At 40.0% G+C, this 27296-nt stretch overlaps 1 protein-coding gene across 2 annotated transcripts; it reads left to right on the forward strand.

Moving 5' to 3' along the window:
• Window positions 1-475: 475 nt before the first annotated feature.
• On the forward strand, window positions 476-26668 carry NELFA (negative elongation factor complex member A). 2 transcript variants are annotated; one of them, XM_035325051.1, is made up of 12 exons: window positions 476-637; window positions 1281-1545; window positions 8554-8725; window positions 9837-9998; window positions 10889-10978; window positions 14407-14537; window positions 14711-14780; window positions 15560-15648; window positions 17244-17355; window positions 19597-19853; window positions 20830-20929; window positions 22422-26668. In XM_035325051.1, the coding sequence occupies exons 2-12, from the start codon at window positions 1294-1296 to the stop codon at window positions 22604-22606; spliced, it is 1620 nt and encodes a 539-aa protein (XP_035180942.1). In that variant the 5' UTR covers window positions 476-637; window positions 1281-1293; the 3' UTR covers window positions 22607-26668. The 2 variants fall into 2 exon arrangements, with proteins under 2 accessions (XP_035180942.1, XP_035180941.1); XM_035325050.1 differs by lacking the exon at window positions 476-637 and adding an exon at window positions 952-1163.
• The last annotated feature ends 628 nt before the right edge of the window (window positions 26669-27296 follow it).

The following is a 27296-nucleotide window of genomic DNA, read 5'->3' on the forward strand; positions in this document are numbered from 1 at the left end:
ATTCTAAAATCACGGTACCACAGACCCTGAGCACCCAAGACCAAGAGCTGCAATGAGAACAAAGTAACCTACTCTGTAACAGGATTGTGGAAACATGAAAGGGCCCCAGCAACAACTGCTCTGCTCTCCTAGAGAAGTCAGATTGTAAACTGCCTCCTTTATAAGAAAGTTGCAAAGAAAACATTTTCATTCACAAGCTTAAAACAAAGAAGTGAATTTGCTGTGCACTCCTACAGCTCCTTTGCTTTATCTTCAGCTAGAAAGACGCTAAAATGAACCGTTTATGCCACACTCAAATAACTCTAAATCTTCTGGGACTTAGGCAATTGATTAATTTTTCATATTTAAATAACGAGATGAATCACAAGGGAATATGAACGTACGCCTAATAACCCCCAATGTGAGTAGCTACCGCTAGTCTATCAGACAGAGGTAACCTCCTACATCCCAGCACAAAAATCTCCAGGGAAAACGATGAAAAAGGCACTCAACTCCACTTTTGTCAAATGACAGCCTTACAGGGAAATTTCATCATCCAGCAACCACGCTGGCACGCTGTGCTAGCCGGCTGAGGTAAAAAGAAAGCCAAAGGGCTGACAGAAGGAGGGGAGCGATGAGGAAGCCAGAAATGAGGGAGGTGGGTGCGCTTTAAGATGTTATTAGCCCTTAATTAGACGTTAATAGGCGACACACGGTGCCGGGTGGGGGACGTGCGGTGTATCTTCAATACGGGCAAACCAGAAACACGGCTGATACGGGCCTCGTGTGAGAGAGGACATGAGGGCTGTGAGGGAAGGAGACGCGCTGCCACCTCCGGCTCCCCTCGCTGTGCCGGGAGGGACGACCCAGCCCAGCCTCAAGGAGCGAAGGGCGGGCTCGTAGCAGGGCCCTCAGCCCTTCTCCCGCCCTCAGCGGCGGCAGCTCGGCACACTGAGCTGCTGAGGGGCCGGCCTCTGCCTCGGAGCCGCGGTGATCGGGCACCCCGCTGGCGGCGCCTCACAGCCCCGGGGACGCTGAGGAAGACCGTGAAGCGTAACGAGCCGGTGCCGCCCGGCGCCATCTTGCGTTACGGAAGACATGCCTGTGGCGGGCGCCATTTTGCACCTGAGCGAGAGACTCGAGCAGCCTCGTTACGTTGCGCCGCCTGGGCGCCGCCATTTTAGGTTACGGCAGACTCCCCGCCTTCCCTAGAGCCAACCTCTCTGCGCGCCGCCATTTTGGGTTACGAACAAGGCTGCGACCCGCAGGGGTCCTCACCCCTCCTCCCTCCCTCCCTTTAGGTGTCTTCATAAAATGCCCGTGGAGAACCCCCTCTTTTTTCGCCCCGCTCCCAAGATGGCGTCGATGCGGGAGAGCGACACCGGCCTGTGGCTGCACAACAAGCTGGGCTCCACGGACGAGCTGTGGGCGCCGCCAAGCATCGCCTCGCTCCTCACGGCGTCCGTCATCGACAACATCCGCCTCTGTTTCCACGGCCTCTCCTCGGCCGTCAAGCTTAAGCTGCTGCTGGGGATGCTGCACCTGCCCCGCCGGGCGGTGGATGAGGTGAGAGCCCCGGGGGGAGCTCAGCCGGAGCGTGAGGGGAGAAAGGGGGGCGGCAGCGCCAGCACCGCCTCCCCCCACGCGTCTTTTTCTTCCTTAATTTGTTTTAAATGCTCCTCAAGGGCAGGTGGTCGGGGAGGGGGGCACGGGGAGCTTCTCGCCGCCGCTTTTCTGTGGAGAAATAGGGAGAAAAAAGGGGGGAAAGGAGGCCTCGGTGAGCCGAGGCCTGGCCTGCAGGACAGGGGGCCGTGGTGTGAGGAGAAGCGCTCGGGTTTCCCTTGAACAGGGCGAGAGCTCACCTCCGGCGGTACTGCTGCCCCCCTGCCCTCCAGCGAGCCTGCCGCTGGGCTTCTGGAAGCGATTTTCGACCTGAAACCTCTCTCACACCTCCACACAGGCTGTGTAGAGCAGTGTTTTGGGGCAGGTGGCATGCTTCTGGCGCTGCTTTGGAGGAGAGGGCTTTTCTGAGCCCCTTCCAGGGTTAGGCGAGGGGCAGGAGTGGCTAGGAGCAGCAGTGTGCATTAACTGTGAGAGTGGTAACTCTCCTTCTCTAGTACGGGCAGCTGTGTAGGTGTCCTGAGTTGAACATCTTGGATTTAGGAAGGACAGCAGCAAGTGCTGAAACTTTGGGGACGGAAGATATAGGGTCTGTCATGAGCAGTGTTTTTTTCCCCTGCTTTCTTGCACTCACATAGTAGTTGAGGGGAAAACTGCCACTCTTACCTCTTTACCTTTATGAGAACAGCTAGTGCTTTTCCTTTACTGTCCTACCCCCGGCTAAAAAACTGGCTGGTGGAAGCCTGAGCTGACTCTGCAAGCACTGTAGGTCCAGAAGATCTTATTCCCTTGGCCCTGGACCATGCTTCATCTGCAGCTAGCTTATTCATACCAGCAGGCAGCTACTGGTGTTTGGGGCAATAGCTGAGGAGTGACTGAAAAAGCTTAACGTGAATCAGTCAGGTTTAAGGAATTCCTGTCCTACTTGTGCCACGTGTGGTATGGTTTCCCGTAACAATTATGGATGGTGCACAGTTAATCTGCACCTCAGCTGTGCTTGCACCAGTCTCTTGTGTAGGACACAGCTGCTTGGACTTCATATACATGTGTACTAGACAGGGTGTAGGGAGACTGCGTAATTCTGATGATTGCATTTTGTGTTTCAAAGCTGCAAATGCACAGACTTGAAGTGTAAGCAATAGTTTGTGGCGAGACAGACCCCTACATGTGCTATATGTTTGTGTGGATGTTAGTAATTATATGTAAATGCTGTCACTTCACAAAAAAAAAAAACACTTTGCTCAGTATGTTTCATCTGTTTGTTTTTTAAAACATGATATTTATGCTTAGTGCCTGTCCAGAGCACAAGCTGTCTTACTTGTATGTGACAGAAGCAGTTGTGTTTTGGCCAAAAAAAAAGAGGGGTGGGGCAGAAAGAGAGGGGTAGGGAACTCCATAGGCTCACATGAACTGTTGGGTATGCAAGATTCTTATGAAGTAGTGTGAAAATCCAAGGAGCTTGGAAGAAATAAGTACTGCAGCATGCAGAAAAAAAGCCAACAAATTAGTGGTGGTTTTTGGGCCTAAGGGAAAGGTCCCTATGTTCTGTAAAATTCCTTCTTAAATAACAGTCAAATGCCAGCTCTCTGAGGGAGCAATATTCAAGCAAACTAAAATAATTTGTTGAAGTGCTGTGTGTGTTCACTGGGTACATAAAAACTGTATTTAAATTCCTTAAAGTTAAGGAACAAGTAGCCAGCAACTGCACGTGAATTGTGCTTTTGTTAACCATGGAGATGAAGTGTATCTAAATAAGAGCAAGTTGGCTGCTGTTCCTTTTTATAGATAATTACAGTGATTAGTTGTGTTCTAAATATAAAGCTCTTGCTACTGCTGAAACAAAAGATACTGTGATACTTCTTACTTCTTTGTTTGTGAAGTCAATCATAAATTTAATCTTCTCTTGGTAAACAGAGCACACTTGATCAAGAGGTAATCAAGTAAATCAAGGGATTTACTGTATCTTCAGCCCTTTAAAAAGTACCTGTAACATCTTAATTATTTGGAGGGAACGTGGCTCTCTACTGAGAGGAAGAGCTTAAAAAACCCTCCTTTTAAAAATGAAAAACCAAGGAGGCAGAAACTTTTAACGTTGTTAGTAGCTCTGATATTATCATTGTAGTCTTCCTTCTATAAATGATTAAAAAAAAAAACAAAACTGGTAGAACCAAGCTGCTGACTGAAGGAGATGTCTTATCAGACATTCATGGGATGAGTTTGATAACAAGTCTTCATAAATAAAACCTTCTTATGTAGCTTACTGTCAGTGTTTGGGCTATTTTAACTGGCATACCTGTAGCTGTCTGGGAGTGAAATTCTTCATTTGGAAATCATTCCCATACCTAAAAGTGATTTAACTTGACTATGAAATTATTTTATTAGTCTCTTTGGGAAGCAATATGTATGTTTTCCATACCATGTGCCAGTCCATTGTATTGCGTGCGAGGAGCACTGAGCTGGCATTTGGAAACTTAAAATAGTATTAGAAAATGTTACATCAGCTTTGTAGAGCTTTGAGGATCTTGATAGAGGATGCAGGATATACTTCTGGTCATGTTAAATGATACTTCCCTCTCTAGATAACAGATTGAACTTAGTTCTCTTCAAAACCTTTTTTGTTCTCTTTATAATAGCATTTTATCTGGCATAGAATAGCATGGAAACCATTTGGAGGCAGACATCTGAGTAAAAATTGATATGGTAATCAAGAGAAGTGTGGTATTACTTGGTTTAGAAGGGATTTAATTGGCTGCTTGTCCTTTCTAAATCTCTGTGAAGGCTGCAGTCTAGACAAGCAAATCTTCAATGAGCTCTCTTGAAAGCTCAGTCCTTTGCTGAAGTGTTATGTTTCTTCTCAAATGTAATATCCTGCAATTTTGTACTATGTTTTCATTCCCTGCTCCAAATATTGTGTATGTATTAGTGACTTAATCCTCGTAATGCTCCTGTGGGATAAGTAATAAACCTAAATTTTTATCATGCTGTGAACCTCATTACAGCTTGTTTGTTCCTGCTGACTAATAAGGATAATTGGCTCCCATTTTCATTTTAATAGTTAAATGTGTTTTGTAGGCAGTTATCAAAAATATCCTTTCCTGCTGTAATTCTATGGGCAGAGTTTGTGAACTCTGAAATCTCCCTGCCTCACAGCTTTTTTCTGCTGAACTCTTTCTAGATAATAGTGCTTATTTGAAATAATGCCTAATGCTCAGCGTAGTGGTGACCAGGGTTTCAGTGGTGATGTTGGCAGAGCAGTTACTTCTGTTTATTTTGCATATTATATTCCTCTCCGCCCAGTTCACATCATGACAGCAAGTTTTTTTGTGTGTGCCAGTGTTTCATTTATTTGTTCAGGGTTAGACTGATGTTATAGTCAGGTCTGGAATGAGGACTGTGTGCTTCTGTGCTCCATAAAAGTAGCTTGAAAGTAAGGTACACAGCCCTTCTGTGACTGTAGCTGTGCAGAAGAGAGTGAAAGTCTATTTTTTTTTTTTTGCTTTCTTGTATGAACCAGGAGTCATCTATCCATGCAAGTGAGAATTGATGAGCACTAGTGCAGAGGCATAAGCAGGTGCCTGGCACTCTCTTTTCCCTCCATGTTCAGAACAGCCAGGCTGCTATGCAGCTTTCTGGCCCGCATTGTGTTCGTTTTTCTGAGATGTAATATGTATTTTAATCTAATATTACTTCTGGCCACTTTACGCTTTGTCATTATTAAAATAATACACACAATAGTGCGACTTGATCCATCCTAGTTTTGTAGCACATAAATATTAATACTGTGCTTCCCATCCAATGCTTTTAGCTTAATGAAAGTGTTCTGTAATTGCACAGGTGCTTATTAAATATAACGTGGCCCCTAAAAGATTAGAACTTGATAGGGTTTGTCAGCCAGCTGTTGATGCAGTTGTTTAAAGGCATTGTCCCATGTTAATTTAGGCCTAATAGCAAACAAATTAGTGGGAATGCTTTGCAAGAAGTCTTGCTGGAGCTATGACTTGGCGTATTTGTAGTAATGTTTCCTCTCTTCACCCATTCCCACAGTACTGTTTCTATGCTCTTCCTGCACAGCCGTTATTAATCTCCCTTTGTCTCTGTTCCTGGGCTTTTTCCATCCTGCCCGATCCTTTCTTATGTTTCTTGTAATGTCCTATGGCAGCAGGCTGAGAAAAATACTTAAGATCCTTGAGTTTTAGATGAGAGAAGTGCCAGAACATGTTGCATCTGATCTTGACATTCATGCCCAACAAGACACTGGCGAAGCCTATCAGGCTCTTCCTGACCCTGCGTTACAATCTTACTCAGTTAAGACTTTGGGATTATGGCTGTGCTGAAAAGTAACAATGGAAAAAAACATACCTAGGATTCTCTATTGCTAAGCTGCATTTCATGCATTCTCAGACAACAAAAGTTGTTTTTTTTTTTTTTTTCTGGCTACCATTTGAACAGCAAACTGGGAATGTGTATTTAAATCGCAGCTTGGAGGCAAACCTGCAGCAAAACTCAAATCCAGGCTTGTCAAATGCAGACCTGTGTTCAGGTGAGGTCTCTGGGTCACTCACAGTGCACGGTGAAGAGTCCTTCACTTGCTTGTATATGGCAGGACTGTTCCGTTACCATCTGCTGCAAGGCTGTGATAATGTCACTTGTCCAGTGCTAGGTGAACAAATTCTTCCTGGGCTCCTTCCTTGAAGGAACCAAAATCGTGCCAAGCGTAGTTGTTGTGGTGCAGTAAGTGGCCTGAGCTCAGACTGTCCCGAGGGCAGTGTGGATGTAACTTGCCTGGACAGCATAGGAACGTACATAAGATATGATGGAGCTCTGAATTTTTGGTGTGAAAGTGAGTTCAGTGGAGTAGATATAAAGGCTAAATTAGGAGGATGCAGGAGACATCTTTCTTCCAACTATTCTGAGTTTTTAATGGAAAAACTGCATTCTGTGCATTTATCTGCATATCTGTGGTGCCCGGATAAAAGCTGGTAAAAAAAAAAAGTTAGAAATAAGTCACAGCTCCAGCAGCTGTCCTTGTGTGTTTTGAATTGTCAGGTGTTTTGTGTAAAGCAGTCCTGTAATCCCTAGGGGACAGATATAAGAATACAGGACTTTAGGTAGTATTCACACTCGTGTTCATCTGCTGTAGGAGAAACGACTTGTGACAGGCAGTGTAGGCTTAGAACAGAGACTGACAAATCTGTGTGGAGTTGGGATGGATTTGTGTTTCTTAAGAAAAGAGCCATGGAGGGCACCCAAGACTAGAGCCTTAGAAGTTGATTCCCTCCCTTGGGTAAGCATTGGCTAAACTTGACAGCATGCCGACCAGTGTGAGGCCATGGTTATGCAGTTACTTTAATCCAAAGCAAATCAATTGTGCTGCTGAAAATGGCAAATGACTGTTGTGGTGTCAACTTTCTGCTCTGTTTTCCCGGTTCTAATGTCTGACTAGTGAGCCACACCGAGGGCTGATCAAGCTGGAAGCTATTGGGAGGTGGTAGGTTTGCAGCTGGACAAACTGATCTGCTTCGTTTGAGAGCACATGAAGCATTGCTCATGTTAAAGGACAAACTGCCCTCCAGGAGCACTTTTTTTTTTTTACACCTGACTGAAGTGAGAGGGCACTAACATTGTGTGGGTGAAGGGAACTGGGAAATGTCAATGTTTGTCTGCTGCTGACTGCTGAGGTTTAAAAGTGCTTGGGGGGGGGAATGGAGAGCAAAAAGTCAGCTTTCATTTCTTAGGATTGCATGAGTACAGTAAGCTTATTAAATCTTCTCATATGAGAGAAGGCCAACTTGAGATAAAGGGAAATAAATTCAGCATTAAGGTGAAGGCAAATCTTTTGCTCGTCTCCCTCTGTTCAGAAACAGGTAGACATTGTAATGGGCCACAATCAGCTGTGGATAGTCAAAATTCAAGTATTTCCTTATGCATGATTGTAAGTTCTTTAATGCTGGTACCATACACATAGACTCTATCTAAACACTTTCAATGACTTTATTCTGATGTTTGTTGCTTGATAGGTAATGGACTACATCTTGATCGTCTTAGTTCTGTGAAGCCAATACTTTTAATGCTTACATAAGCAGTTTTCTTAAGAAAAACAAGTGTTTGATCTTTATTTCAGAGGTTTAAGCTGAATTTAACAAATTAAGCAAATTTAATGAATTAAACAGCTAAATTAAGAAATAGCAATTCACTCTGTAAAATCCCAGCTGCAGTCACTAGATTCTTATTTCATAATGCTAACATGCATGTTGATCAGTAATTCAAAAAATTACCATGACTATATTTTTTCATTAATTTTTACATGCTTCCCCTTTTTTGAGATAGATGCTTAAAGGAAAAAAATCTCACTACAGAAGCTTAGTGTAGCAGGAAAATCTTAACTGCTTGTGGCATTAGAGGGCTGGGTGTACTTCTGTAATAGTTTTTGTCGAGTATTACAAGTTTTACTAGCATGAAACAACTTTTGACCTAAGCTTAACTAAAATTCTGAGGTCTTGGCTTACATTTGTGTGATGTAGATAGTCTTTCTGTTTTATTTTTGTAGCACAAATCTTAATCTAGATGCCTGCTCTTAATTTGTATTCTAGTTGAGTATTGTTACTACTGTAATCTGTGGGTACACTGGGTGTGTAAGTGGGCTATAGAACATACAGAGACAGTGCTCTAAAACCTGGCCTGTTTCTAGTGAGAATGTTCTGTGCTGAACAAAGCTTTGAGCACACTTGTTAGATTGACCAAATACAGTATTTACTAAGAAAAATCTTGGTTAATTCTTTGCTTCATTCTGTAATCAATGCATAACTGTGTTGAAGCAGTCTCCCTCTTCCCTTCCCCAGTAGTATAACATTGTGCATGTTTATACTAGTGTCTTTAAATATATATAATTAACCCAATTACAACCTGTTTAAAACTGTTTCCAATTGGCTGATTTTCTTTTTCTTTTTTTGTTAGATGAAAGGGGCACTGACTGAAATTATCCAGCTCGCTACCTTGGATTCAGACCCCTGGGTCTTAATGGTAGCTGATATTTTAAAATCCTTTCCAGATACTGGCTCCCTTAACCTTGATCTTGAAGAACAGAACCCCAATGTTCAAGATATTTTAGGAGAGCTTAGAGAAAAAGGTAAGTGTCTGTTTTAGAAAGCTACAGAAATACGATACCTTTTTTCAGGAACAACTTTTCTCTTCACAGGGAGTGAAGATACCTTACTGTCTTAACAGTATTAGTATCGGGACAAGCAGTATGTCTTCTCTCATAACTGCCACAGTTCATGACCTGGAATGATACTGGAACTGTGACATTTGAGGAATGGTAACCTCTTAAATTATCTCTTCACAAATCATCAGAACTCGCACTGGGTCCCTCGGTGTTTGTGAAGGGCAACATACAAGTTAATGTGGCTTCACTAGTGCTGTAGACAGGCTGTATATGCAGTCAGATAATATGGAGTTACTACAGCTTCATACGTGAAGCTGTAACACATTGTTCTCTTGTATGTTGTGCTAAGGACAATAAGAAAGGTTTCTGCAGCACCTTTGTGGGGCAGGTGGGGTGTCTCTGTCCCAAGTCTTCATCTAGCCAACAAATGATAGGTGCTGAAGAAAGGACTGGTCAGAAGGAGCATTAATGTGCTGTCTGACTAGCTGTGGATGGTCCAGTAGCTGGTAATACTGGCTCAGGCACTTGCACGATTTCTGCTACAAACAATGTAGTAAATGCCAGTGCAAAGCCACTCCTATTTCAGTGGTTTGATTTAGCAAATCGCCCAGAAAAAGCCCTTAGGCATCAATGATCAGAAATGGTCTTGGAGTTAGGTTTGCGATATTCTGATAATGGAATGCCTTGGAGGTGGAAGCATCTTGTTTTTTTCACTATAAACAAATGACCATTTGTCCACATTCTTGCTTTTGACTTCTGTTCGGTACTTTTCAAAAACTACACAAAAAGGAAGAATCTGAGAATTCCATCCTCTTTTAGTCTAACCATGGTAGCTCATTTAAGATTGCTATAATTTGTCTAGGCAATTAACATGGGAGCTCTTATGAACTTAATGTAAAAAAACAAACACCCTATTAACTGGCTATGTACTGTTTTAATTAGAACTAAATTACTCTTGGTGTTTAAATGAGTAATCTAAAACTTAAAACACCTGTAGAGTCAAGTTGTAGAATGTTTTGTAATCATCTATCAGAGATGCTTATACCCATGTGTACTGTGTTAACTCTTTATGCAGTAAGTGAATGTGAAACATCAGCTATGTTGCCGTTGGAATGCCAATACTTAAACAAAAATGCCTTGACAACACTGGCTGGGCCACTTACTCCCCCAGTGAAACACTTCCAGCTGAAAAGGAAACCTAAAAGTGCCACTCTCCGAGCTGAACTCTTGCAGAAGTGTAAGTAGTGTTACAGCTAGTTTATAACACTGAGTAACAAATTAAATTGGGAAAGGAAAATTCATTGTTAGCTTTATTCTCCAGTAAATGTATATATGCCAATACTTTCTGTTAGAGCTTTTTTCCCCCGTGCACACCCTTGATAAGCAGGCATGTATGGAAGAGCAGGTGCAAGTTATTCTAGCCATGATTATATTAAAATGTTAGTCTTGATTGAAATGCTCTTCAGACTTAAAAGGGATACAAAAAGCTGTATCTCTTCAGAGCACAGATATATTCTCTTGTGGGTATATTTAAGTAAGTTGTGAAGACTTGTGAGGGACAGCTTTGGTTAAAGCTCCTGAAATGAAACTGGTATGACAGTTTTATTTTACCATATGTTTCTGTAACAGGGAGCAAGAGCTGCTCTGCTAATTAATGCTTTCTTTTGCTCAGTATGTTTTTATGGATGGGTGAAAGCCAACAGGATTTTTGCTAACAAACGACAACATATGTGTGCATGTAGATATTGGTAACTGACCTGAGTGATTGTAAGAGTTTTTCACCTGCTGCTGTATTGCTACAGTTTGATTCTTGCTTGTGCCTGAAGTAGTTGGTGTCAAAAAAGCTACAAATCTTATGTTGTATGAAACTTTCTTTAATTACTTAGAATAGACTACTCAATAATGATCTGATTTCTTTTTAGCTTAGACCATCTTGTCAGTTGCACAGTCATACTGACTTTGCATTGTGCCAAATACTGTGTACCTGGCATAAATTCCCTGTTTACTTGAAACATTTCTTCTTGATATTCCCACCTTCTAATATATTAATGTTTTATGAGAAGTGAAGTATTGTATTTGTTCTGCATAGATTTGTAGTAACTGAAGTTTTGGGTTTTGTTTTTGTAGCAACAGAAACTGCACAACAGCTCAAGAAGACTGCAGGAGTGCCTTTTCATGCCAAAGGCAGGGGACTGGTCAAAAAGATTGATACAACAAGTATGGCTCATTTGTATTGCTTCCCTGAAAGGAAAATCTGATAAAGTAACACTTAAAAAAGACTAAAAATACAAAGTCTGTTTTCTACAAAAAACTTATATTGAAGTAAAACATTTATCTCCTTCTTCCATTCTTTACAGCTGTTTAAATTTAACAAGGTTTCTCAAAAAGAATAAGTATTTTTTTAGATAGCAAGAATATCTGCCATGCTTATTTAAAATGTGTGCAAATAGATCTTGCCTATAGACTTTAGTAAGAACTTGATTTGCATCATTCCAAGAATAACTCCTGACTAAGCCATCTTCTTCCAAAAGGGAGCAGAGTGAGTGGATCACAGTAATCTGCCGTGGTCTTTGAAATACTGTGAAGTAGACTGAAACTCGTTTGTATCCATATAATTCCACATGGAGAAAGGGAGGGGAAAATAACTGTAGTGCATGGAATGTGTGATTACTCCCAAGGAGGCTAACTTAAACGTAACAGATACGAGAAGTGCAGGTAAATCTCAGTCAAACAGATCCAAGCAAGGGCAAAGAATGTTCAGTTAAGAGCCAATCAATCATTGTGATACTCTTAGTTGTTCTCTGAGCGTTAAGTAACACGGTATTCTAGTGGCACACTGCTTACTGCAGCTAAGCACGTGCAGTGACTTATATTTAATGGACATCAAAAAGATGTATAATTAATGCAATGCAAAACTGAAGGAAGAATTTCAACTGTTCACTGAAATTCCTGAACTGCCTGATTTTTTTTCTCTATGTTGGCGAACAAGAAGAGGGTTTGAAATTAACACTCTAAATTACTGCATAGCTAGATTTTCTGACCACCAGCATGTTGCTGAGGCATAAAACTTGAGTAATTTCTTGGTGTGGCATCTAGAAATGACAAAGCACTTTACTGATGCATTTTAATATATTAGATTTGAGCATCAAAGTGTTTAGCCACATGTTTGTGCTTCCTGCACAAATGAAAGAAGTGCAGTTGAAATTTGAACTAAAAATTGTCCCAGTGTAGAAACTAACCATTAGTTCTATGACGCTTTCTATTCTAACTTCTATTTCAGGCATTGAATATTAAAGCAGTCTTTTGGCCTTTAAAGCCAGGTGGTCTCCAGAAATACCAGTTATGGGACCAGCTGGGGTTTCCACTGCTGAAACCTATTCATATAGGTCAGAGAATTGTCCTGTGCTGAAAAAGTTTTCAGTAAAATATATAGAAGGATTCAGGGTATACAGCATCAAACCAAAATTCTGTTTGACCTAAAATGTTTATCAAATTGTAATGTATGAGGAGATTGTCAGATGGGTCAAAGACCTGACAAATACGTATTTGACTAGCTGATTATTTTTTTAGCAGTTGATGAAAGATTGCTGGTTTTAGTGCTTCTATTAAGTGTGAAATAGAGAGGTAACTCTGTAAAGTTGGGAGGGAACAGCTTCTTAAGTGTAGAAACTTTTGCTTACTATTGCAATTCTTCTGTTTGTCGTGTAGAGCCAGGTTGGATCCTCCTGGTACAAACAGCAGCTCCAGAATTTTAAACCCTAGTGTGAAGCAGTAATTTACCCTTCTGTTGGGTTACAAAAGCCTTTAGGTCTGCAGAAGCATTATAACAGTATTAGCCAAATAGCATCTTCATCTGAGGCAGCATCCAACTTTGTGGTACTTTGAAACTATATATTAGCTTCTCTAAAATCTAAGGTGTTAGTTTTTTTTTTTTCCATTGCCTTAAAAGGCATGGATGGTGGAAACTGGGAGCCTTTGAGATAAATAAATAAATAGAATCATAGAATATCCTTGTGGATTCCTTCCAAGTCAGAATTGAGTGCAACTCCTGACTCCAACAGGATCACCCAAAAATAAATTAATGTGTTTGAGAGCGTTGTCCAAATAGTATTGGAACTCCAGCAGGCTTGGTGTGGTGACTGCTTCCTCGGGGAGCCTGTTCCAGTGCCAGATTCATGCATTTATATTCAGAGGTGCAAAGTGTAGTTACTTCTGTGGGAGAACCAAGCATTCCCGTATGAATGGGACTAATGCCACTTCTAATAAGAGTGGTGATTTGGACACTCTGGAGGAAGCCAGGGTGGCTACCCTGCAGCTTATTAACTCTCCAGGTGTGGCTCTCATGACTCTGGTGTCTTGCACAGTAACTGTGCAGTGTTGACGGTCAGCCTCCGTGTTCTGCCTTGGAGTGGTGGCACCCTTGATGGGGAAGTATCGGTGTTGTCTTCAGCTACAGTGTGCTGCCAGAGTTCTCCTGCCTTCTTAAGTGTAAGGGTAGGCAGTTATGTTCTGTGGTTTATAAAGGTAGGAAAGCTGGTCATCCTGCAAAATTTGCTTTGGACCAAAACAACTAGTATTCATCCAAGGCATTGTGAATCTTGGTTCTTTCATGATGTCCTGTTCATCTTGACATCCACAAATGGATCTGATTCTCACAGAATCATCTAGGTTGGAAGAAACCTCCAAGATCACAGAGTCCAACCTCTGACCTAACACTAACAAGTTTTCCACTAAGGGGAAGATGGGGATGGGGACTCAACCACTTCCCTGGGAAGCCTATTCCAGTGACTAACAACCCTTTCAGTGAAGAAGTTCTTCCTATATATCCAACCTAAACCTCCCCGATGCAACTTTAGCTCACTACCCCTCGTCCTGTCACCAGGCACATGGGAGAATAGACCAACACCCAGCTCACTACAACCTCCTGTAAGGTACCTGTAGAGAGGGATAAGGTTGCCCCTGAGCCTCCTTTTCTCCAGGCTGAACAATCCCAGCTCCCTCAGCTGTTCCTTGTAGAACTTGTTCTCCAGACCCTTCACCAGATTCATTGCCCTTCTCTGGACACCCCAAAGTCCCATGTTCTGACCCCTCTAATGCCAGTACAGCCTATAGGAGGACTTATTAGTCAGTTACAGGAATTCTAACAAACTCTGGCCAAAATCTTGAGTTACAGTTTTATCAAGTAATAGATCTGAATGTTCAAAGACTAACTTTGGCAATAGTCAGATTTAGAATATAGATGACTAGTACTTCTTTGTGTTTGATTTTTTTTCTTTGTAAATAAGGAAAGCATCAATGTATGTTGGAAAAGTGTCTTTTGATACTGAGCCTATTTGATTTACTTCATCTAGAATGTTCAGAAAAACATCCAAGGCATGTAACTGTAATAAAAACTGCTTATTAAGCTTTGGGATTGCAAGCATTGGCCTAGGGAGTGATTCTTACTCCTTGTTTGAAGGGTAAAGCCCAATCTGACCTTTGAAAAACATTTTGTAGACAGTTCCACATTAGAAACTTTTGAAGTTAAGGGGGTGGAGGGCTTATTAAGAAGGAAAAAAAAAAAAAGCTGAAGAACTCTTTATTATTGTTCTTTGTAACTAATGAAGCAAGTATTTCAATTGCTGCCTTTTTTGATCTTCCTTAAGCACCACTCAAAGGAATACCAAAACAAGCTCCATTCAGGAGTACTTCAGCACCTAGTGTATTTAGCCCTTCTGGAAACAGGACTCCTATTCCTCCTTCACGAACACCTCTGCGCAAAGAAAGAGGAGTAAAGGTAGGTGAACTCTTTCTTAGTTTCCTGTATTCCACTCAGATCTCCTCCCAGTTTGGAAGTGAGGCTGTAATGCTATTTCGAATCAATTATCAGTACATTAAAGAAAAAATAAGGATAATATTTAGATACAAATTGACAAAAGTTTAACTTATTGTGATTCTGCACTCTTTCAGCTTTTAGATATCTCTGAGCTGGATATGGTAGGTGCTGGCCGTGAAGCAAAGAGAAGAAGAAAGACATTAGGTTGGTATAGAACACTGATAATGTACTTGGAAATCAGATCTAGGTTTATAGTACTATTTTATTCTCGATTTGTTAAAACTCACTTTCAGGTAAGCTTACAAGAGAAAAGGGCAACAAGCAGCCTGAAGGGAGGAATTCCTCTTTTTTTTTCCCCTAGTGCCACTAATCATAATGCAACGTGCCTTGGTAAAAACCTGTACTTTGCACAACAAAGATAGGTGTGAGGCTAGCCTCAGGTCTGAAATTGCTCTCAGATTTTGATATGCTTATTTCTACTGGTTGCACAGCCATGTAAAAAAATTCAAAGTAATCTTGGAAAAAATCTCTATCCCCAAAATTGTGGGCAAGATCTTAAAGTGAATATCTCATGTACTACTCTTACTCAAGTGATAGTGCACTAAGTATCAGGAAGATATGGTAGCCAGCTTTTCTTCCCCCAGAACAACCTTTTAGGTGTTTTTGGAAACAAATACAATCTCAGAATAAAAATCATGATTGCAATTAAAAGATTGTTTTAACTATCAGAAAGTTATCTAGTTCTGTCTAATTGCTTAGCTGCTGTATCTTGATGTATGTTTACCTTGTAGTTCTTTCCACCGTTGCTTTTTTAAAATTGTCTATGAAGTTTACGTTGATTGCTGTAACCTTTCAGCATATACCTCTTAAGAATGGTTTAGCAGAATCTGAAAAAACGTGGGTTTATATTATTTTTTAAAAAGTAAATCTAATTCATTGTTTAAGAAAACTTCTGTGAACTGACTTCTGTTTCTATGCAATAGATACAGAAGTTGTGGAAAAGCAAGCCAAAGAAGAAACAGTAGTAGAAAATGCTACTCCAGATTATGCTGCTGGACTTGTGTCTACACAGGTAAAGAAAAAATGTCAAAAACCCTACCCCCAAACCAAATAACAGCATAAAGACAAGGAAACCAAGATGCACCTTATTCTAAAACACTAATGGTATTGTTCTAAGCTGTTGAAGCATACCTCAATATTTTTTAAAAAAATCTTTATGTAACTATTTCAAAATTCGACTCCACTGTCTTCAAAAACGATTTAAAGCAGGATCAAGGTGAATTTTTTGATTTTTTTTTTTGTTGTTGCTCTTTTTAAGTTTGTGGTGAAGTATGGTACTTATGTAACTGACAATTGCTGCCTCTTGTCAGAGGTTCCAGGTTCAAAGAACTTTCCAATACCTAGTGAAGTAGAGTCATTTTGGGACCACCTGTAAGTTTTTCTGTGTATCCTTTGTGACCCTAGTGGAACAGTATGCACAGATACAGTGAGTACTTGTCATTGGGCCCTGCCTAGGAGGGATAACTGAGTATATGTAGCTAAGTAAGAAAGAAGCCTTCAAAAACTTAGGCCTCCTGGATTGAGGAAAAGAACCTGTATGCTAGCACTATTTAGTGGTTCTCTTCTCCATTTCCTTTGTGATCTTGTAAAAATGATGCTTAATTCAGAAGGCAGCTTCTTCTGAGGTCTCCAGATCAATCTGGAACTAGATTCAATTGGTTCCATTACTACTGAAAAGGGAGGAGAAATACATCAGTTTCTGTCTGAAGTACCTGTGGCTTATCTCTTCCTAAATCCCATACAGTTCAGGGATGTCCACTCCTCCTTCTCATAACAGTACTTTTTGCTGTTCTCGCCCCCCCCCCCCCCCAAAAAAAAAAGTTGATCTAATGAAAAGGCAATGTTAAATGTGGTACAGTCAGTGGTGTGGGTCTTCTAACCCTTTCTGGTAGGACACATTGGAGAGACTGGTGCAGCTTTACCTTCCTGTAACTGTATCTCAGGACACAGCTTTTTCAAGAATGAAAATGTTTAGATAGTATCCGTGCAGTTTTTGCAGATGTCCATAACTAAGAAATGGGACAGAAGAACTGAAGGCAGCTGGAGGTCACTCGTTGCTGTGCAGCCTTAACTGTGGTGGCTGCGAGCACTCCCTGGTTTGCAAGTACAGACTTCGTTGACAGCACCGTTTGGGAGCTGCTGTCTGTAGAGAGTAGGGTCAGTCAGTGCTAAATATTGCTAAGAATCATGGTCGGTGTACAGTACTGAGGACCTGCGAGTCTTTTAAGTCGTAATTTTACTTAGGAAAAATATAGCATACAAGATAGGTTGTTAATTTTAGCATCTCTGATTCCAGCAGATCAACTCTGAAAAAGTACATATTCTATCACAATAGTACCTTTTTCTGGCTCAGCTGTGTCTTTGAAAGCAACTTTGATCTGAATTATGAGAAATAAAAGCTGCTTTTTTTCCTTCTAAGGTAATCCTAATGTACAAAGTTTGTACAGGGAGTTAGGGCAAGTTTCTCATTTGAACCTTAAGAGAGGAGTCCATAATTAAGTTTCCATAATGAATATTCTAGCAGTACTAATTCTGAAGCTGTATTTAAAATGGAAAAGCTGCACATAAGTACATGCATTATGGCCGTAACATTTTTCTGTTTTACAGAAACTTGGCTCATTGAACAATGAGCCAGCACTACCTTCTACAAGTTATTTACCTGCTACTCCCAGTGTGGTGCCATCTTCCTCATATATCCCAAGCTCTGAAACACAGCCAGGTAAAAGATACTTTTTTTTTTTGCTATTGGAACTTAATACTTCTAACTCTAAACAGTTTTACTGTCTAACTTTTCACAAACATACTGTCCCTCAACTCTGACCTTAGCAGTCTAAAAATCCACTGCAGGAGCCCAGCCTTTAGGTTAAATGACAAGTCTGTACTTAACTAAATAAAGAAAAGTTTTTTTTATGTATTAAAATGACTGACTGCTCTGCTTGCTTGACTTAATTTACTGGTTGTTTTTTCTTTTCCTATTATGGGAAATACAATTTCTTCTTTCCCAAAGAAATACCAGTAATGTATGTTAAGATAGAGTACATAGTCAATATAGACACAACCATATGCATGCTATTTACAAGATGGGTAACTGCTTTCAAGAGTCACGTGTTCCTAGAAGCAGGTACATGTTAGCTTTCACATAGGCTTTTCCTTTTTCCTTTTACATTTTAAGTCTGATAGCTAATACCTGAGCTCCCTCATACTTTGAGAAGGGCTACATTTCTTCCAATGTTGGAAACTGTCAACAGTTAAAAAAAAAAAAAACTCTTGTACAATACTTTGTTTCTACATCTTGTATTTTTACACACTTTTCCTTCCCTGCTGGATGTAAAGTCTTAAAGGAACATATCAGTCTGCAGTAAAAGATATGCATGACTACAAACTCATTACCTGAGTTTGTAGTTAACTGAGAACCGATGCTGCAGTCTAATGCATTATTTTAAAAAGTGCTTTTTGATATCTGGTACTGTAACATTTGCCTTTATGTGAGCTGTGGCGTGTTGGTCACAAGAGAAAAAATCATATGCAAAAACTGATTGTTTAACTTGGCTCTGAAATGGTTCAGAATCTCTCTGAAGGTCCGTGCAAATCTCCCTGGCAGAAAATTGGCATCTCTGGAAGGAGTGCAGCCAAAAGCACATCAGTGTTGTCAGCATTTAATATTATTTTCCAGAGTGTTGGCAATGTATTCAACAGCAGAAGAAGCTTAGTTTAAATTTCTGTCTTTGTTCCTTGTTTTTTTTAACTTTATTTTCTTCTGGAGCGTGGGGTATCTAGCTTTCCATATGGGCATAGAATATGAAACTTAATGCGAGACACAAGATCCTTGGAGTTGGTTTCATATGATCTGAGGTTGCATAATTGACATATGTTACTTTATGCAAGTCAATTATTCTGACATGAGAGGAAGCCTATAATAAAACTTAAGAGATTTGTACAAAACTAGTAGGCAGCTAATTGTTACAAATGTTTGTTCAAGTACCCAGTGTCCTGTTCCACATTTTACTGGGTAAGAGCTTTATTGCTAAGACAGATGCTATATCTGTGCTGAGATGAATAACTGGTAGACCCCTCAAATTTGATCTGAATTATCAGCTAAGCTGTGATCTGTATTTGCACTTTAGTCTGTTGTGAATGTGGTGAAAATTGATTAGCTTAAACCTCATAAGAGTCATGAAAAGTACTGAAGTAGTTGTGTCTATGTCAAAAAGCTGCAAAAAAAAAAAAAAAACTGGCCAGAGCATGCACAATTGATACATGGGTATCAATTGCCTGCTGGACAGTGCAGAAACTTGTGAAATCACAAAGACTTGATCATATAACTTACCTTCAGCTGCAGTCAGATTTGGAATAGTAACTCCCCTGCATGGTTAAGTACAGTTGAATAAATGAACTTTGAGGGGAAAAAATCAAAATTAGGACTCCTCAATATTGAGGGGCTTGGGCCCTCTTATCAGTTAGTGTTTGAATAAATTATTTTGGAGACTGCATTTAATTCTCTGTTTTGAAGTATTTATGTATTTTCAGTATTTGTTACTGGCTGAGACTTAATTACCACTTGCTTTGGAAGCTGCTGCTGCATTAGGTAAAAAATGAAATATTTTTGTCTTTGGCTTCTACATAACAGTACAGCAATTAATCTTGGTAGGGTTGGCATACAGTTGTTATAGCAATATACATTAAAAAGTAGATCAATTTAAGAATTGATGTCCATTAAACAAAGCTTGCTACGATACGGAGTAATCCATATTGGAAAGCTGCTCACTGTCTAATTGCTGAAGGCAAATGAGCTGAGGGAACACTTGCTCTTCAGTTTTTCAGATAGGTATTAAACAGCATATTGAGTCATGGTGCTTAAATGAAAGAATTAGAATTTTTAGATCTCTTTATGAAGTCCACTGGTGTTGCTGATACTTGTTTGGATTATAACTTTTTTTGTTATCCTAATTGTTTTTAATAGCTGGCTCTGCACGAGAGGCCTTGCAGACTAACAGACAGACTGAAGAGCCTGCAGCTCCAAATGCTACCACAACTCTTCCTGCGCAATTCAAACAAAGAACACCCATGTACAATAGTAACTCTAATCCACCTGCAACTACGCCTACCTCACCCCTAACACCTACCACACCTCCTGCCATTTCCCCTGCAGCACAAGCACCACAAGTGGCCCCTCAAACTCAGCAACAGCCACCACCGAAAAAAAGTCTCTCTCTTACGGTAAGTAAAAAACAAAAGCCATTCTTAACTGCTGCTTTTGATGTAGATTAGAATATGCAAATTCTTATTGTTGGTCTTATTTGATACGTTGACAATTCATGGCATTAGGTTCATGGAGTGATTGAAGCTGCTTATCTGTAACCAAAGATAATGAAAATATTTTTGTGGCTTCATTAGCATCGCTGTCTTTAAATGTTAATCACAGCTTTAGTTGTGCAGTGTCAATGTTGCAGATGCCTCTATTTACAGCTGCTTATTACATAACAATATTTTGTTCCTTTTTACAAAGATTTTTGGGAGAAAGGCGTATTTCCAGCAGAGATGTTAAGTTGCTAAAAGGGATCATGTTGTTGCAGTGATAGGAGAGAAGGTACCAATAGAATAAAGGCAAAAGCCTTGATTTCTTTTCCCATCCCCCCTATTACACATCTTCTAAAGCCTGAGAGTGAGAAGGAAACTAAACAGCAATTACTTATGTGGTACAGCTTCTTATTGCTGGTATGTTTGTATATTATGTGTGTGCTTCAAGTTAAGCAGGTAACCAATTTGAGATGCAACCACTTTGAAGATTTCACTAAGCGTGCCTGTAAGCCTAGCTTGCAGGATCTGTACTTTAAGAAGATGTGTGACTTTTTTAACAGTAAAGCAGAGCTACTGAAAAAAACTCTGAAATTACAGCAAGGCTGTTTGGACAGTAGAGGACGCATTTAAAAAAAACTAAGGTCATAATACAGAATGGATAGTGTAAACATCAAGTCTCTTAACACGTTTCTGTAACTATTTAAAGAATCTTTTCTGAGTTTGTTTCAGAATTCAGTTGTAGCTGCAAGTGTTAGCAGTAAGCATTAAAGAGGGAAAGGTTTGGGGTTAAGGATTTTGTTTTTACCTTATTCTTTTTCTTGTCTCTTGGTATTAGTATGGTACCTTCTGGCAGTGTTTTCCCTGCTGGAATTCATATTTAATCTATCTGTTACAGAGGGAGCAAATGTATGCTGCACAGGAAATGTTCAAGACTGCAAACAAAGTTACAAGGCCAGAGAAGGCTCTTATACTTGGATTCATGGCAGGATCCAGAGGCATGTATTGAGACTAAATTACTTTGCTTTTCAATACTCCAATCTGAAATAGAGCGTAGCATTTCTGAATATATGTGTGTGAGTTGCAGACTCTAGCTTTAGCTTTCTCTATATATGCTAGTATTTTTATGGATTGAAGTTCTGACTACCTGGAACAGGTCTTTGGGCCTTTGGTCAATAAGAATCAAACTGTCCCAGCAGCCACTAAACACAGAACATACATAGAACAGAACACGTGGTATCACTGCTCAAGAGTTGAGGAGAAATAAGCCAGCCAGTCAGAACTGTGAACAGACTGATTGTGTCCTAGTCTTCTGTCTAGAAGACTGGTGGATGAACCTCCTTTCATGGCAATGTGAGGTAACAGTTGCATTTTAAGAACCTCTTTGTGAGCTTCAGAGTGTTGGAAATGTAGCAGCTGTTGTCTCAGACACTTTGAGTAGCTACAGGTGCTATGAATCACAGATCAGCTGTCTTGTACTATACTGGCCTTGATACATGAAGGCTGTTTTACCCAGCAGACTACTAACTGTAAGATGAGAATGGGTGTAAGAATCCTTAAGTGAACTCTCTCATCTGCACTTGCTCTGGTTTCTAATTTGGTATTTGATGCCTCTTATCACTAGAGTGCTGGAGCCTAAATGTGGCTCGTGCATTTGGATTTATGTATTACATTATTCAAGATGGTCAGGATAGAGTTACTGTGATGATCACTGGGCTTAAAGAAAGTTCTGTATATCCTGCATTCAGAAGGGTGCTCTTAGGACTAGATGCTACTTCAGAATGCAGTGGCAGGATGTAATTTAATGCATACGTCGATGTTTTTGTGATGCAAGGTAGAATATTAGTTTTGAAAGTGTGCACCTGTTACCTGTTTATGTGAAATACATAAGTATATAATATGAATTCCTACATTAGTAATGTCAACACCTTCTGAAATTTGAATAAATAACTGTCAAGTGTAATATTCTTGAGTTCCTGAGTGCCAGTTCCAATAGCTTGACATTTACCATTCAATACTCGTGCTGAAATGGAAAATCTTATGGGCGAGTGATTTCAGTGAAGTTATTTGGGCCTCCACAATTGCTGAAAACTGAGGTTTTTAGCTGTGAAATGTATCCTAAATAAAACAATTTTGGTAGTTCAGGTTTACCAAATCTCATCTAAATATAAGCTTCTCTTACAGTTCTTAAGGCAGATAGAAATGATACTGGCATGCTTCTGCCTCTCCTGCCCTGGTCCCCTTTTGTTATTTGTCTAGTTACTTTAGCCTTGGGTGTGTTCATCTTTTGGGGTTTGGTTTTGTTGTACTTAAAATATAGACTGTGATGTATGCACTGTAAAAAGTTCAAGGCTACCTGCTGTAGTGTCATTACTTGCTACTAGTTCTAGGTTTGTGGTTTTTTTTTTTGGCCTAAGATTTTAAATCTCTATCAGGTGCTCTTTTACATGTTGTTGAAATATATAACTGTTTCTATTCTTGTTTTCACAGAGAATCCTTGCCAAGAGCAAGGTGACATCATTCAAATCAAACTCAGTGAGCATACAGAAGACTTACCAAAGGCAGATGGCACTGGCAGCACCACTATGTTGGTTGATACAGTCTTTGAAATGAACTATGCTACTGGTGAATGGACCAGATTCAAGAAGTACAAACCTATAACTAATGTTTCCTAAGAGATGCAGCAGCAGCAGACTGGACCAAATCAAGCTTAGAGTCAACCAGCTCATAAAGTATGCTAACTGTACAAAATGGCATTCATGTGTACATTTCTTATTACCCTCCAGCATAGAAGTTGTGGCTCTTTGACCTAACTGGGCTCAGTGAATGCAGAAGAAGATGATGTCAAACTTTTTTTTAATACAGTAAAAGGAAAGGTGATCTTAGGGGGAAGTGGTTGGTGGCTTTTTTTTGTTTTCCTACCGTTTGAGATGCTGGAAAAGGAGATCACAACTGAAAGATTACAGGTGGGAGCAGTTTACTTCTGAGTACCACAAGAGAAAACTACTGCACAGTCATTCAGAGTTTACCATTTAAACAAGGGCACAGATCTTTAATGTAAAAAAATATGTTCTTTGGCTACGTGGGTTCCATTGTAAGAATGGACACTTAAAGCACCACAGGTCAATGCTTGGTTATTTTGTAATTCGGCTGCAGTATAACTGAGTATTGCAGGTGGCAGATGTCTAGTGGCTAATGGTACCTGCTGTCTGTCTGTTTAGCCTCTTTATGCTTGGGTCATAGGATGGGATTGAGCAGCTTTAACTTGCTGTATTGTCAGTGTCCATGCCCAGCATGACTTAGTCTATATTTGGCATTATTAGAGATCCTGAGAATCTGAGTATCACAACTTTCTGAAAAAAAAAATAAATAGCAAAACTAGGCAAAAAAAAAAAGTAGGCGTGGGTTGTTGCTGTGTGGGAGTGATAGTTCTTTGCCATGTAAGTCTAAGGGTACAAGTTGGTCTGTGGCTCTTGCATGGCAAGTCCTCTGAACAGCCTGGGAGGAAACAAAACTAGTACATCTCAAGACTGATTGCAGCTGCTTTTTTAAATGCCCCTCCAAGTTACTGACACATCTCTGAATAAGATGGTTAGCAAATCAAAACTTGTCTTGAGGCAGTGTTAATACATGTTTGGTTGAGCAGTCTTACCAAGCCCTGATCCAAAAAGCTTTGAATATAGCTGTGGTTCTTACCAGTGCAGTTATCACTATAATCACTAATGTGGCTACAATTATACTGGCGTATAAATGTGCCTTATACTTGTCCCCTTCTAGTAGAAGCACATCTTTATCTTTATAACTGTTTTCACACCACTGGTTTAACCTGACTTTAATTGTGTAAGTATAGCTTGCATTTATTGAGAGGGTTTGTGTACATAGTTCAAGGTTCATTGTTTGGAGACTTGTTTTCATTCTTTGACGGAGACTTGGATGAAATGCCTGGTTTCTGCCAGTACTGGTATGTGGAGCTGTGCTTAGTTGGGAATGGTGCTTAGAAGGAGAACATACAACGAGTAGCTTAATGGCTTTCTAATGCTGAGAGGGTACCTCGGGCTGGCTTAAAGGTTCCTGTTAAAGTGGAACTCTTAGGACAAAATGAGGCTTTTCTCTTTTCTAAAAAGACCAAATCCCATAAGTACTTGTATACTAACAGATGTTTAGGTGATTGTTTAGAATATTTTATATTGGGGAATTTTTATTGCATTCTTATTTTTAGTTTTTCAACCTATTATCCAACTGAATGTGGAAAGCATAAGTTACAAGAGAACACTGTAAAACAGTATTTTAAGATGTGACCAAATTATAGATTTCTTAACTATATTTGAGCAAATACACAGAATGTTCTAGCTCCTGTAGTTGGCAAGTTATTTGATGGTACCTGCTACCATTATGGAGTGTTGTGCATGTTTTAGGGTGAAAGTTAGGTTCCACATAACTGTCACATGGGGGGTTCTCCTCCACTTTATTAGCCCATTTCAGAAGCAGTGTAGATTGTGATTCTGATTGTTTTTTCTTTAAGCATCTAGAAACCAGCCTGACAAGTGCGGATGAGTAGTGGGTTTTAGCTTTTAGGATGAGTTCAGTATAAATGCATTTTCATGGCTATAATTTATTTCATTATGTTACACAGTAAGGGCTAAGAATAGAATATAAAAGGATTCATCTTTTAAAAAGAAAGGTTTAAAGGAAGGTGACATTCCTTTTCTTGTCTGCATTCAGATTTTTAAAGGACTTTTTTTGTGATGACCAGTTTCCTGTAAAGTAAATATGTATGATACTTCTGTCTTAACTGTTCCTGCTTGATAGATAAGCTGCAAGTACCAAATACAATTAAAAAACTTTTATAAAATTGGCTGGCTTGAGGGGCATGTACTGTTATTATAAATTGCTGTTTCAAGACTCTTTGCAGTTTGGTAGTGACAAAGTGCTGCTGTGTGATGACTCTTTTGGCTTACTTGAGATTAATGGAGGTACCTCACTAAACTTTTAGTTCACACAAGTCTGCATCCCAGACCTGTGGCACTGGGATGGAGAAAGCTGTCCCTCCCCTCTTCAAGAAGTCCTTCTAGGATGCACTTGAGTCATCTGAGTGTGGTAGTGCTAGTTGGAAGCCTACCATGCTGCTGCCTGTTCTTTGCTGCATAACAAAGTTGGTCTCCAGGCCTGTTTGTTTGAAGTCAGTCATGCAATAAATGGGAATTTTAAGTAGAAACATAGTATTTTTAATTCTGTTAGGTCATTAGGATGAAGATGACACTGCAAAATAACTTATTTTTTAAAATGACTTTATGACCTTCAACACCATAGCATTATTTCAACTTGATCTGTGAATCTAGAAAGGTTGTTTTAAATGCATAAAGAAAGGGAAGCTTTTGCAATGTTCTTAGAATGATACGGTAAGAAGTAACTACATGGAGCTCTTCGGTTTGGAAAATGAAATCATTGAACCAGTGGCCTGAAAGTAGTGTGCCAGACAATTCAGAAAGGGCAACATCATTTAAATTCCAGTATAATGGAGTTGTTGCATACAGTACAAAATCTGGCCCTGGAACTTGATATCTTTTGTCTTAACTATTCAGTCACTTAGTTGTTAGCTGGGTTCTGTACAATGAAGCTCAATGTGTGCTGCAAGACTAAATAAAAACATCTGTTGGCTCTAGAATGATTTGCTGATGTACCAACTAATTAACCAGAGAAGTAGTTCAGAGTCTTAGAGCTGTTTGTGTCTTTCCCCTCATCCCAAGCATGAAGCTTTAGGAAATAGCAAGCCCAGCCTTTAAGTGTTACTGGACCTCAGCAAGGCAGGATATCCCAGCTTCTCTTGTCCGTGCTTGTAAAGAAGCACCTACTGGTCCGATGTGCAAGTCAGGGTACAATATGAATGAAAATGTGGCTTATAGCAATGAAAGTGGCTTGTGTTTATTTCCTGCCCAAATTTTTAATTCTTTGGGGGGTGGGAGGGGAAGAACACATCTGCATATACAGGCTTCTTTGAGAACTTGCCCTACAGCAAAGTCTGGGTTTCTTTAGGCTCCATTTTTTCTTTCATGAGTGCCATGAGGACCAGAAAAAGTGAAATCCTTTTAATGAAGGTGAGCCCAAGGAGGATGCTGAGCAAGAGTCCTGATTACCGATTACTGATTACAGATGCCTTCTTCCTTCTAGAAAGAACACTCTTCCTGCTCTAGTTCTCTGTAGTTATCTCCATACAAAGCTGTCCAGACTTAGTATGGTTAACACTCTAGTGTTGGGCCAGTATTCTGTGGGTTAACTTGGTTCCTCTGTGGGTTAACTTGTTTTCTCACTGGTAGCTTTGCCACTTAACCTTTCAGCTAAATACCATAGGGTACTGGAAGCAATGGACAGGAGCCTCTGGTAGTTGCTTGACACCTTTGTGTGAAATGTTAATTTGACTAAGTCATGTCAAAGTGCAGATTGCTTGTCTAGTTGCAAGGAGCGTGAGACTTTGACATTATACAATTGGAGAGTGAATCATATTTTCATAGTATGATCTGACTGGAAAAAAAAAAGACTAAAAAATGTTAAGCCAGAGCCCTCTGGGAATCTGGTGCCTTTAACGAGACGTCATTTTGTGAATTGTTACATCTATCGCATAGCCCATATGTTTTCTATTGTTTTTTTGTACAGTTGTAAATTCAAAATATTCTGTCTTTGGGTACGTATTTTCAGTGTAATACAGTATGTATAATAAAAATTTAGATTTTCTAAGGAAATGGACTGAGACTCTTTAATTAAAAACTTCTGCTTATTATGCTGACAGTTGAGCTAATGAGTACCACTAGCCTGAGACCAAACACATGACATGATGATGTGCATCCATTTTAGATTTGTCACATGAAAATGTCAACTTTGAAATGCATCTACAGCAGCAAATTTGACATCTGCTAGTTTAGCTGGTTGGGATATTTGTGAGTAGGAGGTGTGATCAAAATACCTGCTCTTGCTTTTTGAGTGGATTCAGTGAAAGCTGATTAACCTTAGGCGATATGCTCCCACAGCATGTAGGCGTGCATCTACTTAAGCACCCAACCACAGCCTAGACTTTGTGGTCCAAGGAAGAAGGTATGCTAAGCGTGGATGGCCCTCATGGTAAGAAAGTGTGGAATAAACCCAATTTGCCTTCTTTGGCTGAGTTATGGCAGTGACTGCTTCTCTCAATTTTAGAGTGCTGGGGAAGATTTTTGTGGGTTCTGTTACTTTTTTTTCTACCAGAAACTCTTCATGCTCACAGACTCCATTCCTATGGTCTAGTTTCCTCTGTGATATAACATGAGGACTTACCTTTCAGTATTGAGTTATAAGGACATGTGTGGCTGGCCTCATTCCAGCTTTATGTATGGC

The sequence above is a fragment of the Oxyura jamaicensis genome, chromosome 4 (assembly GCF_011077185.1).
Source record: "Oxyura jamaicensis isolate SHBP4307 breed ruddy duck chromosome 4, BPBGC_Ojam_1.0, whole genome shotgun sequence".
Classification (NCBI taxonomy): domain Eukaryota; kingdom Metazoa; phylum Chordata; class Aves; order Anseriformes; family Anatidae; genus Oxyura; species Oxyura jamaicensis.

Bases quoted from the DNA above. Each gene is read 5' to 3' on its own strand.
- NELFA (XM_035325050.1), top strand. From the start codon at position 1,078: ATGCCTGTGGCGGGCGCCATTTTGCACCTGAGCGAGAGACTCGAGCAG. The intron at 9,999-10,888 runs GTAAGTAGTGTT...TTGTTTTTGTAG, and splicing joins AGCTGAACTCTTGCAGAAGT to CAACAGAAACTGCACAACAG. The intron at 19,854-20,829 runs GTAAGTAAAAAA...TATCTGTTACAG, and splicing joins AAAAAAGTCTCTCTCTTACG to AGGGAGCAAATGTATGCTGC.